General features: G+C 39.1%; 1 protein-coding gene across 1 annotated transcript in view; it reads left to right on the top strand.

Annotated features, from left to right (window-relative positions):
• Positions 1-18,236, top strand: part of PHF21B (PHD finger protein 21B) — a 292,696-nt gene extending 274,460 nt beyond the window's left edge. Inside the window, exons 11-12 of the mRNA XM_053719698.1 lie at positions 2,906-3,009; positions 16,881-18,236. Of these exons, the coding sequence (XP_053575673.1) occupies positions 2,906-3,009; positions 16,881-17,132 (356 nt within the window). The 3' untranslated portion in view covers positions 17,133-18,236. The remainder of the gene's footprint in view (positions 1-2,905; positions 3,010-16,880) is intronic.
• Positions 18,237-18,904: the final 668 nt, after the last annotated feature.

Consider the following 18,904-nt stretch of genomic DNA (forward strand, 5'->3'; position numbering starts at 1 on the left):
TTCAGCTCTGTATGCTGAACCAATGGTGCAGGGATTACTCAAAGATATCTCAATTAATATCTTTAAACCGATTTTACAACACTCTCTGACATGGTGGACAGATCACCATCGTTTAGTTCAGGGGGCTTCTTTGTTCTTCCGACCTGGACTATAATCTCAACAGATGCAAGTCTTACAGGTTGGGGAGCTGTGTGGGGGTATCTGACGGCACAAGGGGTTTGGGAATCTCAGGAGGTGAGATTTCCGATCAATATTTTGGAACTCCGTGCAATTTTCAGAGCTCTTCAGTCTTGGCCTCTTCTCAAGAGAGAGTTGTTCATTTGTTTTCAGATAGACAATGTCACAACTGTGGCATACATCAATCATCAAGGAGGGACTCACAGTCCTCTGGCTATGTAAGAAGTATCTCGAATTTTGGTTTGGGCGGAATCCAGCTCCTGTCTAATCTCTGCGGTTCATATCCCAGGTATGGACAATTGGAAAGCGGATTATCTCAGTCGCCAAACGTTGCATCCGGGCGAATGGTCTCTTCACCCAGAGGTATTTCTTCAGATTGTTCAAATGTGGGAACTTCCAGAAATAGATCTGATGGCTTCTCATCTAAACAAGAAACTTCCCAGGTATCTGTCCAGATCCCGGGATCCTCAGGCGGAGGCAGTGGATGCATTATCACTTCCTTGGAAGTATCATCCTGCCTATATCTTTCCGCCTCTAGTTCTTCTTCCAAGAGTAATCTCCAAGATTCTGAAGGAATGCTCGTTTGTTCTGCTGGTAGCTCCGGCATGGCCTCACAGGTTTTGGTATGCGGATCTTGTCCGGATGGCCTCTTGCCAACCGTGGACTCTTTCGTTAAGACCAGACCTTTTGTCTCAAGGTCCTTTTTTCCATCAGGATCTGAAATCCTTAAATTTAAAGGTATGGAGATTGAACGCTTGATTCTTGGTCAAAGAGGTTTCTCTGACTCTGTGATTAATACTATGTTACAGGCTCGTAAATCTGTATCCAGAGAGATATATTATAGAGTCTGGAAGACTTATATTTCTTGGTGTCTTTCTCATCATTTTTCTTGGCATTCTTTTAGAATACCGAGAATATTACAGTTTCTTCAGGATGGTTTAGATAAGGGTTTGTCCGCAAGTTCCTTGAAAGGTCAAATCTCTGCTCTTTCTGTTCTTTTTCACAGACAGATTGCTATTCTTCCTGATATTCATTGTTTTGTACAAGCTTTGGTTCGTATAAAGCCTGTCATTAAGTCAATTTCTCCTCCTTGGAGTTTGAATTTGGTTCTGGGGGCTCTTCAAGCTCCTCCATTTGAACCTATGCATTCATTGGATATTAAATTACTTTCTTGGAAAGTGTTGTTCCTTTTGGCCATCTCTTCTGCCAGAAGAGTTTCTGAATTATCTGCTCTTTCTTGTGAGTCTCCTTTTCTGATTTTTCATCAGGATAAGGCGGTGTTGCGAACTTCTTTTGAATTTTTACCTCAGTTGTGAATTCCAACAACATTAGTAGAGACATTGTGGTTCCTTCATTATGTCTTAATCCTAAGAATTCTAAGGAGAAATCGTTGCATTCTTTGGATGTTATTAGAGCTTTGAAATATTATGTTGAAGCTACTAAGTCTTTCCGAAAGACTTCAAGTTTATTTGTTATCTTTTCCGGTTTTAGAAAGGCCAGAAAACTTCTGCCATTTCTTTGGCATCTTGGTTGAAATCTTTAACTCATCTTGCCTATGTTGAGTCGGGTAAGACTCCGCCTCATAGGATTACAGCTCATTCTACTAGGTCAGTTTCTACTTCCTGGGCGTTTAGGAATGAAGCTTCGGTTGATCAGATTTGCAAAGCGGCAACTTGGTCCTCTTTGCATACTTTTACCAAATTCTACCATTTTGTTGTATTTTCTTCTTCTGAAGCAGTTTTTGGTAGAAAAGTACTTCAGGCAGCGTTTTCAGTTTGAATCTTCTGCTTATGTTTTTTCATTAAACTTTATTTTGGGTGTGGATTATTTTCAGCAGGAATTGGCTGTCTTTATTTTATCCCTCCCTCTCTAGTGACTCTTGTGTGGAAAGATCCACATCTTGGGTAGTCATTATCCCATACGTCACTAGCTCATGGACTCTTGCTAATTACATGAAAGAAAACATAATTTATGTAAGAACTTACCTGATAAATTCATTTCTTTCATATTAGCAAAAGTCCATGAGGCCCGCCCTTTTTTTGTGGTGGTTATGATTTTTTTGTATAAAGCACAATTATTCCAATTCCTTATTTTATATGCTTTCGCACTTTTTTCTTATCACCCCACTTCTTGGCTATTCGTTAAACTGAATTGTGGGTGTGGTGAGGGGTGTATTTATAGGCATTTTAAGGTTTGGGAAACTTTGCCCCTCCTGGTAGGAATGTATATCCCATACGTCACTAGCTCATGGACTCTTGCTAATATGAAAGAAATGAATTTATCAGGTAAGTTCTTACATAAATTATGTTATATATATATATATATATATATATATATATATATATATATATATATATATATATATATATATATATATATATATATATATATATATATATATATGCTTTACTAAAATCTCGGCTAAAGTTTTAGGCAAAATTAAGCTAAAATTAGTTTTATATTAAAAATGTTCAATGTCTAGTGCACAAATTATCATTAAATAAGGCAATTATTTTATGCTTTGGATATCATACTTTTTTCTGTGGAACATATATATATATATATATATATATATATATATATATATATATATATATATATATATATATATATATATATATATATATATATATATATATATATATATATATATATATATATACTATACATTTTAATTAGTCAAAACACATATATATTTATCAACATTTTAATCTTTGCTTTCCAACAGTCAAAGAAGAAGAAAAGAGAAAGTTATTAAAGAAAGGCAGTGAATTGAAGAATGAACATAGACAGCTTGAAGATCAAGAGCGGCTTCTGAATAATGCCATTAAGGTGAGTGATGCTTATATTCTTTAGTTTGAGTGAAACCTATCTGCTTATAGCACTTTTTACTTTGTTTGCATGTTTTAGTTTAGAGAGGCAACTGAAAGCAACCACTAAGTACACTGAGAAATCAATTTTAAAATATCTAATTTCAATTAAAAATGACGTGACATTGTGTCTATAGTAGTGAAATAGAATTTTTCTTCTTAATACAGGGAGAATCCACAGCTGCATTTATTACTTGTGGGAAATACAGAACCTGGCCACCAAGAGGAGACAAAAACACCCCAGCCAAAGGCTTAAATTCCTCACCCACTTTCCTCATCCCCCAGTCATTCTTTGCCTTTCATCACAGGAGGTTGGCAGAGAAGTGTCAGAAGATTTCGGAGTAGTTCCTTAGGAAGGGTATCTGCCCTTCGAGATGGGACTGGAGTTTTAAGTAGTCTTGTCAGCCTCTCAGTGAGAGCATTGATGAAAGTTAGTCTGGAGATGCAGGGAGAGTCTTTCTGCAAAACCATCTAGACATATTAACAGCTCCTTAAGCAATCGGCGTTGACGAGTTTTGCTGCCTGCTTTCTTCACTCAAGTCAATGTCAGAAGCGCTGCTACAATCTGTCAGACTTGAAGGACCGTGTTACTGTTCCACGGCATAGATCCGGTAAAATTGTTTCATTTTTTACACACGTTAACGATAGAAGACAGGGTCACAGTGGGACTCCTTTATCTTTATGGAATCAGAGGTTAATATCTCCTGAGGGGGATTATTGAACAGTGGACATGTCCTCTCTGCCACCGTGAAAACTTAGACATGAGACAGGACCTTCTCATTCAAGGTCCGTTCCAACATCCAAATCTAAATTCTCTGCAGTTGACTGCCTGGAGATTGAACGCTTGATCTTATCTAAGCGGGGATTCTCTGAGTCGGTCATTGATACTTTGATTCAGGCTCGCAAGCCTGTCACTAGAAAGATTTACCATAAGATATGGCGTGAATATCTCTATTGGTGCGAATCCAAGGGCTACTCATGGAATAGGGTTAGGATTCCTAGGATTTTGTCCTTTCTCCAAGAAGGATTGGAGAAGGGATTATCAGCTAGTTCCTTGAAGGGACAAATTTCTGCTTTGTCAATTCTACTACACAAGCGTCTGGCGGATGTCCCAGACGTTCAGTCTTTTTGTCAGGCTTTAATCAGAATCAAGCCTGTATTTAAACCTATTGCTCCGCCATGGAGTTTGAATTTAGTTCTCAATGTTCTTCAAGGGGTTCCATTTGAACCCATGCATTCCATAGATATTAAGCTGTTATCTTGGAAAGTTTTGTTTTTAGTTGCTATCTCTTCTGCTCAAAGAGTTTCTGAGCTTTCTGCGTTACAATGTGATTCGCCTTATCTTATATTCCATTCTGATAATGTGGTTTTGCGTACTAAACCTGGATTCCTTCCTAAGGTTGTTTCAAATAAGAATATTAATCAGGAAATTGTTGTTCCTTCTTTGTGTCCTAATCCTTCTAAGAAGAAGCGTCTGTTACATATCTTGGACGTGGTGCGGGCTTTGAAGTTTTACTTACAAGCGACCAAGGATTTCCGTCAAACATCTTCTTTATTTGTTGTTTATTCTGGAAGACGTAGGGGTCAAAAAAGCTACGGCTACCTCTTTCTTTTTGGCTGAAAAGCATTATCCGCCTGGCATATGGGACTGCTGGACAGCAGCCTCCTGAAAGGGTTACGGCTCATTCTACTAGAGCTGTGGCTTCCACGTGGGCTTTTAAAAACAATGCTTCTGTTGAACAGATTTGTAAGGCTGCGACTTGGTCCTCCCTTCATACTTTTTCCAAATTTTCCAAATTTTATACTTTTGCTTCGTCTGAGGCTGTTTTGGGGAGAAAAGTTCTTCAGCTAGCTCACACTGCATATTATATGAACATTCTCATCTTTTCTCATGAGATTAGGAAATGTTAATACATTCCTCTGCATCTTTAACACTTTTTTTCCATTACACAATTGTTCAAATATTGACCACTAAATAATGATCATGATCAGCTAGCTCACACTGCATATTTATTTTATGAACATTCTCATCTTTTCTTTTTCGTCAACACATTTTTACTTTCATTCACTATACACATTATTTAACAATTTCACGACTGCTTACCGGCAGTCTATTAATCATGACGCTGTAATAGGGGGAGACCAACAATCTCACACTATCTGATTATTGGCCATGTCTTTATTGTCTCATACGTACACAGCATAACGTGAGCCCACTTTGAACATTATGTGTTTTATATTTAGTATATTTTTATCACATTTAGCCTCTTTATTTAGTTGCACAAATTACTGAATATATCCCCACGATGATTATGAGAGTAACACTTAGGGAGAGGCCCATGTACGATTAATCTATTGGGCACCTATATCAATACATGCCTGTCAAGTGTTATGGGGGCGGATTCCTTCCATGACAACAGCACACATAAGGTTCTGATTGGTGGATGGTTATCCACCCATCCACATACGACCTATGAGAGGAGCTCATTACCTAGAGCTAGCATATCATCAGGTTTGTTCTGATGGCTACTTAATATATTAGTTGAAATAAATAGAGCCATTGTATCATATTTTAATATCAAATAAAAAAACTTATATAACATAACATCTATTGCTACATAGCTATCAATACAGGGCCAATAATAATACATATGAAAAAAACATGCAGTCACTGCACTATTCATAATCAAGCAGCTGGGCTGCACACATACCAGCGTCTCCCCACAGAGCCTGTCATTTGCATGCTGAAAAGCAAGGTCAGTGTTATAGTTGGCTTGGTCTCATCATGCTTTGGATCTCTATTAGGATTTTTTTACTATGTTTTTAAATATATTGTATTTATTCATTGTTTTAACATCAAGCACACTATGAGCTTCTAGTGATGCTATGTTACATCACACTTTGGTCTTGTGTATTTATACTTGTATTTATTTTTATATATTCACTCCTATGTATATATTTACCTTTATTATGTACAAAAATATTTGTTTGATTTGCTCTCAGAATAGCACTGGTAGTGGGACTCTGCACAACTACCAAATGTTATTTATTTATGTCATCTCTGAATAATTATGTGCATTTAAATGGGAAACTTTTGTCTGCTTATATGTTTTTTGAAGACTGCAGTGAATGGATTGTTTACAAAGGTTACCATACCAACTAATTATACACAGTTGTGACTAATAAATTGCTTTATTGTTGCACCTATCAGATTGTGCTCTCATTATGCATATCCTGTTAAATAGCAAGTGTATTTTCATTATGAAATTTATTTTGTAGCCTGAGGAAACAGCTCTTAGTCAGCTGAGAAACGCGTCGCTTTTTATTAAAGTTTTATACATTTTAATACACTTGCCCTTTGGTGTATTTTTTGTGAGTACATAATTGGGCTGTGCTGCTATTAGCCACCTGAGGAAGACCAGGACCTGCTGGGAGTTTTCCAGTCTGCTGGGCGACTGTTAGGTCCCAGCCTGCTGTTAATGCACCTGGAGGTGCATTGGATCTTGTAAGTTTATTCTTTACTTACTTGTCTCTCTGTCTTAACAATACTGGGCTATGTGCATATACTTTGTGTCCACATAGGATATCTACTATTAATCCCCTCAGGGACATCTTCTGGGTATCCACTTCAATCCCACAGTGAGCTGGACCACTGCGAGGCTCCTGTGAGTATACATCTGGATTTGTGTTTATTGGAGCCACTTATCTTTGCATTACTAGGCCATGTCGGCGCCTCTGTTTTTTCTTTTTTCAGTTATCTAACATCATAGGAAGACCATCCTACAACCGAGAGCTGCCACACTTTTTTGGACTATTGTACATTGGAACTTGTTTTCCACATATCTCCTATGGACATTGTTTGGTATATATAGTGCTTTTAGAGTTGTATATCCATTTTCTCTTTTTCCTTTCACACTACTATTTTTTGTCATTTGTGTTTGGAGGCGCCCCCTAAGGGTGTGGTTTTTGCTGGGTTATACCACACTCTCAACATCAATATTCTTCAAGCAGTGGTGCCTTCCGTTTAGGTATCTGTCTTGTCCCTCCCGTTCATCCGTGTCCTGTTGCTTTGGTATTGTATCCCTCAAGTAAGGATGAATCCGTGGACGCGTCGTATCTAGTAGAAGAAAAGGAAATTTATGCTTACCTGATAAATTGATTTCTTCTACGATACGACGAATCCACGGCCCTCCCTGTCATTTTAGACAGATTATATTCTTGTTTTTCAAAACTTCAGTCACCTCTGCACCTTTTAGCTTTTCTTTTCTCTTCCTATACCTTCGGTCGAACGACTGGGGGTGGAGAGAAGGGAGGAGCTATATATATATACAGCTCTGCTGTGGTGCTCTTTGCCACTTCCTGTTAGCAGGAGGATAATATCCCACTAGTAAGGATGAATCCGTGGACTCGTCGTATCGTAGAAGAAATCAATTTATCAGGTAAGCATAAATTTCCTTTTTCTGGATTTGAATATTTTCACACAAGGACATACTTTGGGCACCACCCTATACAGTAAGCCCACTGATAGAAATTCCATACTCATTGCGGCGAGTTGCCACCCTCCTGCACTACTCAGGGGCATAATCAAATCACAAATGATAAGAACTCTACGTAATAACTCTGACAAGGCCACAGGGATCTCCCAGTTACAACATATGAGAGACAAGTTTCTCCAAAGGGGCTATAAAGCACATTTTGTTAATGATGTCCTTGCAGAGGTCCTAACATTTACCCATGATACCCTCATCTATAAAGATGTAACATCTCCTGAGCAGAAAAAACTTATGGCAACGACATTTGCAACGAATATTACAAATGCGGGCAAGATCTTGAGAACACACTGGCCATTGGTCACCTCTGACCCAAGACTCTTGTTCACACAAAACTTATCCCCTATGATAGCTTATCGTAGGGGCACCAATCTTCGAGACATGTTGGTCCGGACGGACCCCCAAACAAGTTACACTCTGGCTACCAAGACCAACATCAAGGGTTCGTATTGATGCCTAGGCTGCACCACATGTAATGGCCTTATTGCCACAAAACCTTCCATCACCCACACACTAATAGGGTGTATACTATCAACCACTCACTCTCCTGCAACACCACATTTGTGGTATACTTGCTGTTTTGTCCGTGTGCCCAATTCTATGTGGGGAAAACAATTGGCACACTCCATGAGAGGATGGCTAACCATAGAAGGGCGATACGGCTTGCATTGAACAAGGGGGAGTCGGACCAGCCTGTCACAAGACACTGTGCTCAGATGACACATCAGGTTTCATCCATCAGATATATTCTAGTAGATCACATTCCCCGTTTGAACAGGGGAGGAGACCGCAATAAGGCCTTGCTTAGATGTGAGGCAGAATGGATGTACCGTTTGGGGACTGTACATCCAGGGGGATTAAATTCACCCCCAGACTTTAAGGCACTTATCTAGATTGGAGATACATACCTGGGGTATTGCCACGGGTGTTGTGCACCATTACATAGGTTCTGATGGTGGTCTCACGTCTTGCAGGGCGGATCTTCCATCATATATCCTTGTCCTGATTAGGAGTGGGACCCTTCCGGGCTCCACTCGTTTCAGGGGATAAGACACACCCCGGGTTGATTACCTTTATTCTTTCTCCAGAATCTGATGATGTGTGGTGCCGTATTGAGCGTCTAAAGGGAATGACTGGATCTTATATGGACTGTGAATTTATATTTATATATTTATTTACATTTTATATTCATGTCCCTTTTATACAAAGTGTGTCATATCAGTCTAGGTGGTTATGGTCCTGTTGGGCCCAGGACTGGCTTTGACTCCTGGAAGAATATACAGGACAATACCCCGAGGTCCCGCCACCGTTCTGTGTATAAGTAGAGTTTATGACAAATGTTTAGCTCTGCTACAATAGTGATGTCGGTCACTCATATTTCCTATTACATCTTGAGAGGGAAATGTCATCTTGAATAATGTGGCTATTTTTTGACATGTCTTGAATATTTAAGGTTGAAATAATGTGAAGGATAGTGGGGGGAATCTCATATAAAGCTGCAGTTCTTTGCCGTTTATTCTTGTTGTCAGTATGTTTGACACAGTGTACAATTTCTATGAAGAGACACATACTGGCTAAGAATTGAAGAGTAATACAATTTAGCTCGTATTTATATGTCAATATATCTTGTGTTAAGTCTTGACTGTATGTATGTGTATAGAGAGCCATAACCCTGTGTTTGTTACACTGAGGCTCGTTCACTAGTAATATTGAGCCCAAACAAGCAAGCTCTGACACGTCACTTCCGGATAGTAACATACATGGCAACCAGTGTCAGTGAGACTTGCGGCACTGTAGAGATGCGGAGGTTAGACAGGAAGGTCTCGAGCGGGCACGTGTCACAGAATGGATGGATACGTGTGAGTACAGATATGCACCATGTAGGGATATGAATTTCACATTTTGATTTAAATTACATTCACGCTGCGATCCACGATTCAATACACGTTGATACGCTATTAAACTATGTTATTAACCTTAGGGGATAACATAATAGTTTGCTGTTATACACATCTCTAGATTGGAGATAAACCTTATACATAAAAACGTTATTATGAGATAACACAAATGTTGTGTATTTTTGTTTACATCAGAAGTCACCTTCACATAAACACTTCCGGTTTTCTGAGATTGGAACGCATTGAGAGCTTCCAAAGCATCAGAGGGATCTCATTGTTAAAAGTTATCAGTCAGGAGAAGGGTACAAAAGAATTTCCAAGGCATTAGATATACCATGGAACACAGTGAAGACAGTCATCAAGTGGAGAAAATATGGCACAACAGTAACATTACCAAGAACTGGACATCCCTCCAAAATTGACGAAAAAGACGAGAAGAAAACTGGGGTGGAGTGGCAAGACGAAAGCCTTTTCTTGCGAAGAAAAACATCCAAGCCAGGCTACATTTTGCAAAAACACATCTGAAGTCTCCCAAAAGCATGTGGGAAAAGGGGTTATGGTCTGATGAAACCAAGGTTGAACTTTTTGGCCATAATTCCAAAAGATATGTTTGGCACAAAAACAACACTGCACATCACCAAAAGAACACCATACCCACAGTGAAGCATGGTGGTGGCAGCATCATGCTTTGGAGCTGTTTTTCTTCAGCTGGAACTGGGGCCTTAGTTAAGCTAGAGGGAATTATGAACAGTTCCAAATACCAGTCAATATTGGCACAAAACCTTCAGGCTTCTGCTAGAAAGCTGAACATGAAGAGGAGCTTCATCTTTCAGCATGACAACAACCCAAAGCATACATCCAAATCAACAAAAGAATGGCTTCACCATGAGAAGATTAAAGTTTTGGAATGGCCCACCTAGATCCCAGAACTGAATCGGATTGAAAATCTGTGGGGTGATCTAAAGAGGGATGTGCACAGGAGATACCCTCGCAATCTGACAGATTTGGATTGTTTTTGCAAAGAGTGGGCAAATCTTGCAAAGTCAAAATGTGCCATGCTGATAGACTCATACCCAAAAAGACTGAGTGCTGTAATAAAATCAAAAGGTGCTTCAACAAAGTATTAGTTTATGCAACCATATTTTATTTTTATATTTTTTCTTCCCTCTACCTAAAACATTTCAGTTTGTTTTTCAATTGAGTTGTACAGTTTATAGGTCACATTAAAGGTGGAAAAAGTTCTGAAATGATTTATCTTTGTCTCATTTTTTTTACATCAGAGAAACCTGGCATTTTAACAGGGGTTTGTAGACTTTTTATATCCACTGTATGTATGTGTATATGTATATATTTATTTTTAAAGACACGATGAGTCCACGGATCATCTTAATTACTAATGGGATATTCACCTCCTGGTCAGCAGGAGGCGGCAAAGAGCACCACAGCAAAGCTGTTAAATAGCTCCTCCCTTCCCTCCCACTCCAGTCATTCTCTTTGCCTACGTTAGTCCTAGGAAGTGGTAAAGTGAGTTGTTAGAAAAGATTCTTTAATCAAGAGTTTATTATTTTAAAAGTAGTACAAGATTGTGCTGCTTTGTTTTAGGGTGTAGCCGTAGTCCATATCAGTCTCTTCAGTAAGAGCAGTGGTCGCTTTAGAGCAATGGGAACTTGTGGGACATAATTCTCACTGCGCCTCCCATACATTTATGCTCCCCTGTTTGTGAAAGCCGGGTGAGCTGCCTTAATGCCGGGCAGATTTCTAAGGTAAGTGCTAATTTTTATTTTCTGGCACTTTATATATTTTCATGGACACTAAATGACATTATCCCTAGAGAGTGAGGATATGTTATTGGGCAGTGACTGCAGGCACTGGAGGACGTGGAGAAGTGGCTCTATTTTTATTTTTGGTAATTTAGCCATACTTGCAACTCACAACGGCTTATTTTACTTTGCAGCCGTCTGGGAGGTTTGGCCTGTTAAAACATGATACGCATGTTAAGATGTTACGCAGTGCAATTACTACTCCCGTTGGCTTTCTTTTACTACTAGCCGACCGGGAAGTTTCTCTTCATCGCCATATTGTGATTTAGTTCTCCCGATGGCTCCATCTTTACAATTTGGCCGCCTGGGAGGTTTAACTTGATACGCCCACGATGGGCTGAGCTAAACTGCGCAACATTATTTGGGCAGTCTTTTTCAATTCGGAGAGCGATGGGGGTCTCTTTATAGTACGCGGCTGAGAGACTTCACTTGCCATACTAAGAGTATTTGAAGTAGTCCGGATGCCTACTAGTGTTAGTCCTCTATCCGGTGATGGGCAGAGTCCTCTGCAAAGTTAAGCAGTGTTGTTAAAGTTTTCTGCCTTATATGTTAAAGGAGCATTCTTGGTAAAAAGAAAGCAGTGTCGTTTAACATTTAAAGACACAGTACCATACAATTTTAATTGGCGATTTGTGAATTATGATGGTCCAAGAAACCCTACACCATATTAATTAGTATTTCAAATGTTATTTGATTCAAAATGTGAATAAAGATGTTACATACATGTTAGGCCTTTATGCTTATGCGGATTGACATAAACTTTCTGTCTCATGTATGAGTGAAGTTTACAGTTCAGAGATAAACATTTCCTCAGAGCCAACATTGTTTCGTATGCGGCAGGAAGCATTCTGACAATGTTCAATATGTTACGCAGCCTTCTCCTCAAGTGTCCTAAAAACTTGGCGTCCATTCTACCAGTGCCCTGCGATTCCTCAAAGACTCCTCCTGGAGTTATCTTGCAAGACAACGCTTCCCGCTTATGCTTGTCGGTATCGGGTGCGTTGTCGGTTTTTCCCATGCTGCAGGGAAAGCGCAAGAGAAAACTAAACATTCAGCGAGCGAGGTTTCTGTCACAGTTGTTGCTATCTGAGGTCCCCTCCCAGATGCCTGAGGGAGGGGATACTTCGGTAGCTTCTGAGGGTAAAATCTCAGTTTCTGACTGTATGATTCCTCCTGCTGATACAGAAGTAGTATCTTCAGGTTTAAGCTAGATCACCTCCGGCTATTACTTAAGGAGGTTTTAGCTACTCTGGAATGACATCATGGTCGTTGTTAATTTTAGGTTTTAATTATTGCTAAGGAATCCCTTGGCAGACTTCTCATGGAGTCTTGGCAGATACACCCCATGGACGGGACAAGTTCCAAGCTTGCCAGGAGATCTTCTATTCCCATAGAGGATAGTTCTTTCCTTTTCAGGATCCCATGGACAAGTAGTGGGGTTGCTCAAGATAGCATCCTAGGTTTGATATTGCTACCTTTGGCGGCAGCATACTAGGTCATACGTTGTCTGGTTCTATTTGGACAGACACTCACTTCAATTAAATCTAGGATAAGGTCTTTAAGTGGCCAATTCCTTTCTTACAGTTACTTCCCGTTAGGCATTATGCAGGGAACTAATTTTTCTGGCTTACCATATTGGCTCGTAGAACTTTATGGTTAAGATCTGGGTTTGAGGACATCAAGTCTAACCTTTGGTGATTCCTTGTTTGGACCGGGATTGTCGAAGAGGTGGTGAGGGTCATTCCTTCCTCTAGATAAGATTAATTTTTTGTTCCTTTCAAAAATTCAAAGGAATCCTTCTACTTCTTCCTCTGAACAGGAGGGAAGTTTCGGCTTTCTAGATTATCTGGAGCCAGATAGAAGAAAGGTGTTCTTAATCTGGGTAGGAGGTCTCTTCTACCTGGGAGTGATAGTTCCTGTTCAGATTTAGGAACGGGTCTGAGATTTATTCCAATCTGGTTGGGGTTCCCAAACAAAGAGGGAACCTTCAGGTCAATTTTAGATATCAAGAGTCTAAAAAAATAAAAATAAATTCAGAGTACCATCCTTCAAGATGGAAGCTATTCGTTCCATTCTCCCTCTGATCCTAGTGGGTCAACTTATGAGAACAGTGGATTTAAAGGACGCGTGCCTGCATGTTCCTTTTCACAGGGATCATCACAAGTTCCTAGGGTTTGTTTTCTAGACAAACTTTTTCAATGCGGGGCTCTCCCCTTCAGTCTTACCACAAATCCAAGAATTTTCTCAAGAGTTTCTGGGTTCACTGTTGGTGCTGCGGCATTTCAGTGGCACCTTTTCTGGACAACATCCTGGTCCAGGCGCCATCCTTTCAATTAGCTAGGAAAGCTTTTCCTGGTCCCTATTTCAAGGGCTACCTTCTTGGGAGTCATAATAATTCCCTATCTATGTCGTTTTTTCTGACAGAAATCGGGAAATCGAAGATTTCTATTCTGGTCTAGTCCTTCAGTTCACTCCTTGGCCATCAGTGGCTCAGTACATGGAGGTAACTGGGCTGATGGTAGCGACTTTAGACATCATCCTCTCTTGCTCTGTTCCGTCTCAGACCTCTGCAATTAATCATGCTTGGACATTGGAACGGAGATTAGGCAATTTGTCTCCTCGAGTTCTTCCGGAACAGGAGACAAGGGATTCTCTTCAATGTTGATTGTCTCTGGGTCATCTATCTCAGGGGACTTGCTTCATAGACGATCTTGGGGATTGTGACAGCAGACACAAGCCTTCTAAGTTGGGTTCCCTAGAGGCTCGGGGACTTCGGACTCAGTCTGCTCTTTCCATTAAAATTCTGGATCTGAGAGCGATCTTAAATAATCTTCTGGCCTGGTTACAGTTGGCCTCGGCCCAGTTTATCAGTTCCATTCGGAACATAGCTTCAGTGGCTTTCATCAATCATCAGGAGGGAACGAGGAGTTCCTTAGCGATGACAGAGGTATCCCAGATAATTCAGTGGGCAGAGGCCCATTCTTGTTGCCTGTCGATGATCCACATCCCAGGGGTGGACATCTGGGAGGCGGACTTCCTAAGCAGGCAGACCTTTCATCCGGGGGAGTGGGAACTCCATCTGGAAATGTTCTCCAGCCTGATTCTCAAGTGGGGTCAGCCGGAATAAGATCTCATGGCATCTCAACAGAATGCCAAGCTTCCGAGATACGGGTCAAGGTCCAGGGACCCCCAGGCGAAACTGTTAGATGCTCTGGCGGTTCCTTGGATCTTCAGTCTAGCATACCTTTTTCCTCCGTTTGCACTTCTTCCTCGGGTCATTGCTCGAATCAAGCAGGAAGAGGGCATCAGTGATCCTCATTGCTCCTGCTTGGCGGCTTAGGATTTGGTATGCAGATCTGGTACATGTCATCTCTGCCACCTTGGAGACTTCCGTTGAGGAAAGACCTTCTAATTCAGGGCCCTTCCTTCACCCAAATCTCTAGTTTCTCTGAATCTGACTACTTGGAGATTGAACGCTTAATTTTTATCCAGGGGTTTTTCTGGCTCGGTCATAGAGACCATGATTCAGGCTTGTAAGCCTGTGACTAGAATGATTTACCATGAGATATGGCATAAATATCTCGTGTGAATCTAAGGGCTACTCATGGAGTAGAGTTAGGATTCTTAGAATTTTTGTCTTTTCTCCAAGAAGGTTTGGAGATAGGTTTATCGACAAGTTCCCTAACCTAAAGGGTCAAATCTTGGCCTTATCTATTTTGTTTCTCTAACGTCTGGCGGATGTCCCAGATGTACAATCATTTGGTCAGGATCAGGCCTGTGTTCAAACCAGTTACTCCTCCTCCATGGAGTCTGAATTTAGTTCTCATGGTTTTTTTCAAGGGGCTCCGTTTGAGTCTATGCATTCCTTAGATTCTAAGTTATCTTGGGAAGTTTTATTTCTTGTTTCTATTTCTTCTGCTCGCCGAGTGTCAGAGCTCTCGGCATTGCAGTATGAGTCCCCTTACCTTATTTTCCATTCAGATAAGGTAGTTTTCCGTACTAAATTAAGTTTTCTTCCTATGGGTGTTTCAGATCGGAAAATGAATCGGATCGTTCCTTCTTTGTCCTAATCCTCAGAGGGAACGATTTCTGCACAATTTTGTCATGGTCCGTGCTTTAAGGTCTTACCTGCAGGCAACTAAGGACTTTCGTCAGTCTTCTTTGTTTGTGGTTTTCTCAGGAAAACGTAAGGGTCAGAAAGTTATGGCTGCTTCTCTTTTTGGCTGAAGAGTATCATACGTTTTGCATCTAATACTGCGGGACAGCAGCCTCCAGAGAGAGTTGCGGCTCATTCCATGAGGGCCGTTACTTCCTCATGGGCATTCAAGAGTGAAGCTTCTGTGGAACAGATTTGCAAGGCTGCAACTTGGTCCTTTCTTCACACTTTTTCAAGGTTCTATAATTTGACTCTTTTTTTTGCTTCGGCCGAGGCCGCTTTTAGGAGAAGGGTTCTTCAAGCAGTGGTGCCTTCCGTTTAGGTTCCCTGTCTTGTCTCTCCCGTATCATCTGTGTACTCTAGCTTGGGTATTGAATCCCATTAGTAATTAAGATGTTCCGTGGACTCATTGTGTCATTAAAAAGAAAATGTATGCTTACCTGATAAATTTTTTTTTTTTTTGACACAATGAGTCCACGGCCCGTCCTGTTTTTGAAGGACAGGTTGTGGGTTATTATAAACTTCAGACACCTCTGCACCTTGGTTTTTCCTTTCTATCCTTAGCTTCGGTCGAATGACTGGAGTGGGAGGGAAGGGAGGAGCTGTTTAACAGCTTTGCTGTGGTGCTCTTTGCTGCCTCCTGCTGACCAGGAGGTAAATATCCCATTTAGTAATTAAGATGATCCGTGGAGAAATAATGAAAGTATATTGCAAAGGTTTTAAACTATGCATAATTAAGCATTTTATATTATAATCGTAAAATGTACACTGTCCCTTTTTTAATACAGATATGTATTTTATTTTTTTACAGATCTAGAAATATGCACATAAAGGTTCTTACCTAATTTTCTGTCCCCAATAGCTTTTATCAATTCACATTTGTTGCTTGCTCTTATATAGGCAATGTATCTCCCTAGTTCATAAACTGCTTCAGTTAAATGTTTTGCAGGGCCACAAAAATTGCAAATCATTTCACCCCAATCTTTAATCTGTTTTTATGTTGTACATGAAGCCCCAAAAAATATTTCATAAATTAGAATATACAATTTTAAGCATCTTTCCAGATTACTTCTGTTATCAAAATTGCTTCATTTTCTTAGGATCCTTTGTTGAAGGAGCAGCAACAAAGGATACTAAGAGAACAAAGACAATTAGATAATAGAAGTAAATTGGAAAGTTGTTTAAAAGTGCATGCAAGTACATGTAAATCATAACATTTTAATTTTGACTTAAAAACTATCCCTTTTAAGATTGACTGAGAAGTCTAGAAAATGTAAAAAATTTTTTAAAAGTTATTTGTTCAATCAATAAGAAATATTTATTTGATTCTTGATCATTCCTTCGAGCAATGAAAAGTGTTTGGTCATCTAATTGCAAAATGTATATTAAAGCCTTTCTCTGTTTGACAGAAATGCTTAGAGGTGAAAAATAGCTTGCTGGCCCAGCAGAAAAGGACACAGTCATCGTTGGAACGCCTCAAAACTCTCATTAGACTGATACAGAGCGAGCAGATGATTCAGGTCACTATGGCAACCAACTCCTCCTCTTTGCTAACTGTCCCTTGGATCAAACCATCATCTGCCATTGCTGTGACACACAAAAGCCTACAGCTGTCTCAGAGCAACTACCGACAGCCGGATGAAACAATAACTTTAAACTAATGTCACCAACATAGGACAAAGAACAGTCTGTCTTTTTTCTAATTAATAAGTACACATATTTGTGTACAACAAAACTTGCAAACACATTAGTCCAGTATGTATGTTCATGCTGCAGCGATGTGTTCTGCACTTTATGCCGACACCTACAGTGCTTATGATTTTTTTTTTATTTTTGTTCATTTTACTTTGGCCTTAAAATATTCTTTATACAAAACAAAAAAAATTTGCAAAAAAATGGCCAAATGGATGAGTAGTGTCTTGAAAGGTGGTTTCTGCTTCAGTACCACTATCAATAATATGATATAAGAATACAAATTGAGTAGATTTAGTATTGAAGGGGAAATCTATTTTGGGGAATGTGGGAGGGAAATGGGAGTTCTTATTCTTGGGACTACTTTAACCCTTTCAAAATCGGCCACACTTATTCAGGAGACTTGGTAAAAGGGGCTATTTGAAAAGGGTTATGTTACTAATTCTCAGAGCCTTCAAACAAAAGTTGCTTTTTCAGTATTATTACAGCTGAGATTTGCAGATATTTAAAAACTGTATAAACTTGGCATTTTTAGTGGAATATTGAAGTATTTTCATGCTGATGCTTATGTATATTTGTTCTGAATTATTTAAAAAAAATGACTGTAAAACTCTTAATTTTTTGCAGGTCCTTTTTACTTTTATTACTGTTGATGTATTTTTCACATTAAGGGTGTGTTTTTATGTTATTTTTTTATGTGTGAAAGATTTAGCAAAATAACAGAGTAGATATCTTTGGAATGCTGAATTGTTTCAGTGTTGGTAAATTAAACACATTTTGTTTTTTAGTATTATACATTTTTTTTTTTCTGCCAGTACAGACAATATGCCAAAAATCTTTACCTTTTTGTACTGCATTTTTATTGTAAAATATGTAATGTGAAAGGGAAGTATGTTTTTATTTATTATTTGTTTTGCCTGCAGGAATATCTGCAATATGGTACAGGAAAAAACTGCCTCAAGTGGAGTTTCTCATTTTGCATATTACTTTAGTGTTTTGTTTTTTTTTACAGTAGAAGGGGCCATAAAAAATGTCTGCTTTTTTATGTTTTATTTTGTAGCTAAAACACAGTTTTTAATTTTATATTTGACCAAATATATATATATATATATATATATATATATATATATATTTGTTTTTCACATATTTCACAAGCTAGTCTTCCTGATGCAACAGGGGTCAATCTAGCCTAGCGCCTTAGTAGTCCTCTCCATATAGTGGACTTTTGTGTTTATTAACTGTGTTTCCCTTAATTACAGTATGTTATGACCAAAGTTATATCCAATTTGTTGTTAAAAAGAAAATCCATGTTCTTTAATTTTTTTGGTTTATTGTTGTAATAAATTGATCATTAAATAGAAAATTCATAATGCACTGATGACATTTGCCAATAATTGTACATCTTACCTTAAATTACATCAGTTACTTATAGAATCAAATGTGTATCCCATGTTACCACTATTTCCAGAATGAATTATTTAGAGAGGATGAAAGTTGTTTCGGAATGCAATTGGTTCTTGCTAACTTGTATGTATACATATCTGATTTTATAGATTATTTCAGCACTATGTATGTGTGTATATATATATATATGTGTGTGTATATATATATATATATATATATATATATTTGGGGGGTGGGGTTGTTAGTTTTTTCCCAAGTCCAAACTTTATTTGCTACACACAGGACCTGCTGCTTAACAATCTCATTGATTAATCTCATATTGAGAGTACATTGTTAT

The sequence above is a fragment of the Bombina bombina genome, chromosome 6 (assembly GCF_027579735.1).
Source record: "Bombina bombina isolate aBomBom1 chromosome 6, aBomBom1.pri, whole genome shotgun sequence".
Classification (NCBI taxonomy): Eukaryota; Metazoa; Chordata; class Amphibia; order Anura; family Bombinatoridae; genus Bombina; species Bombina bombina.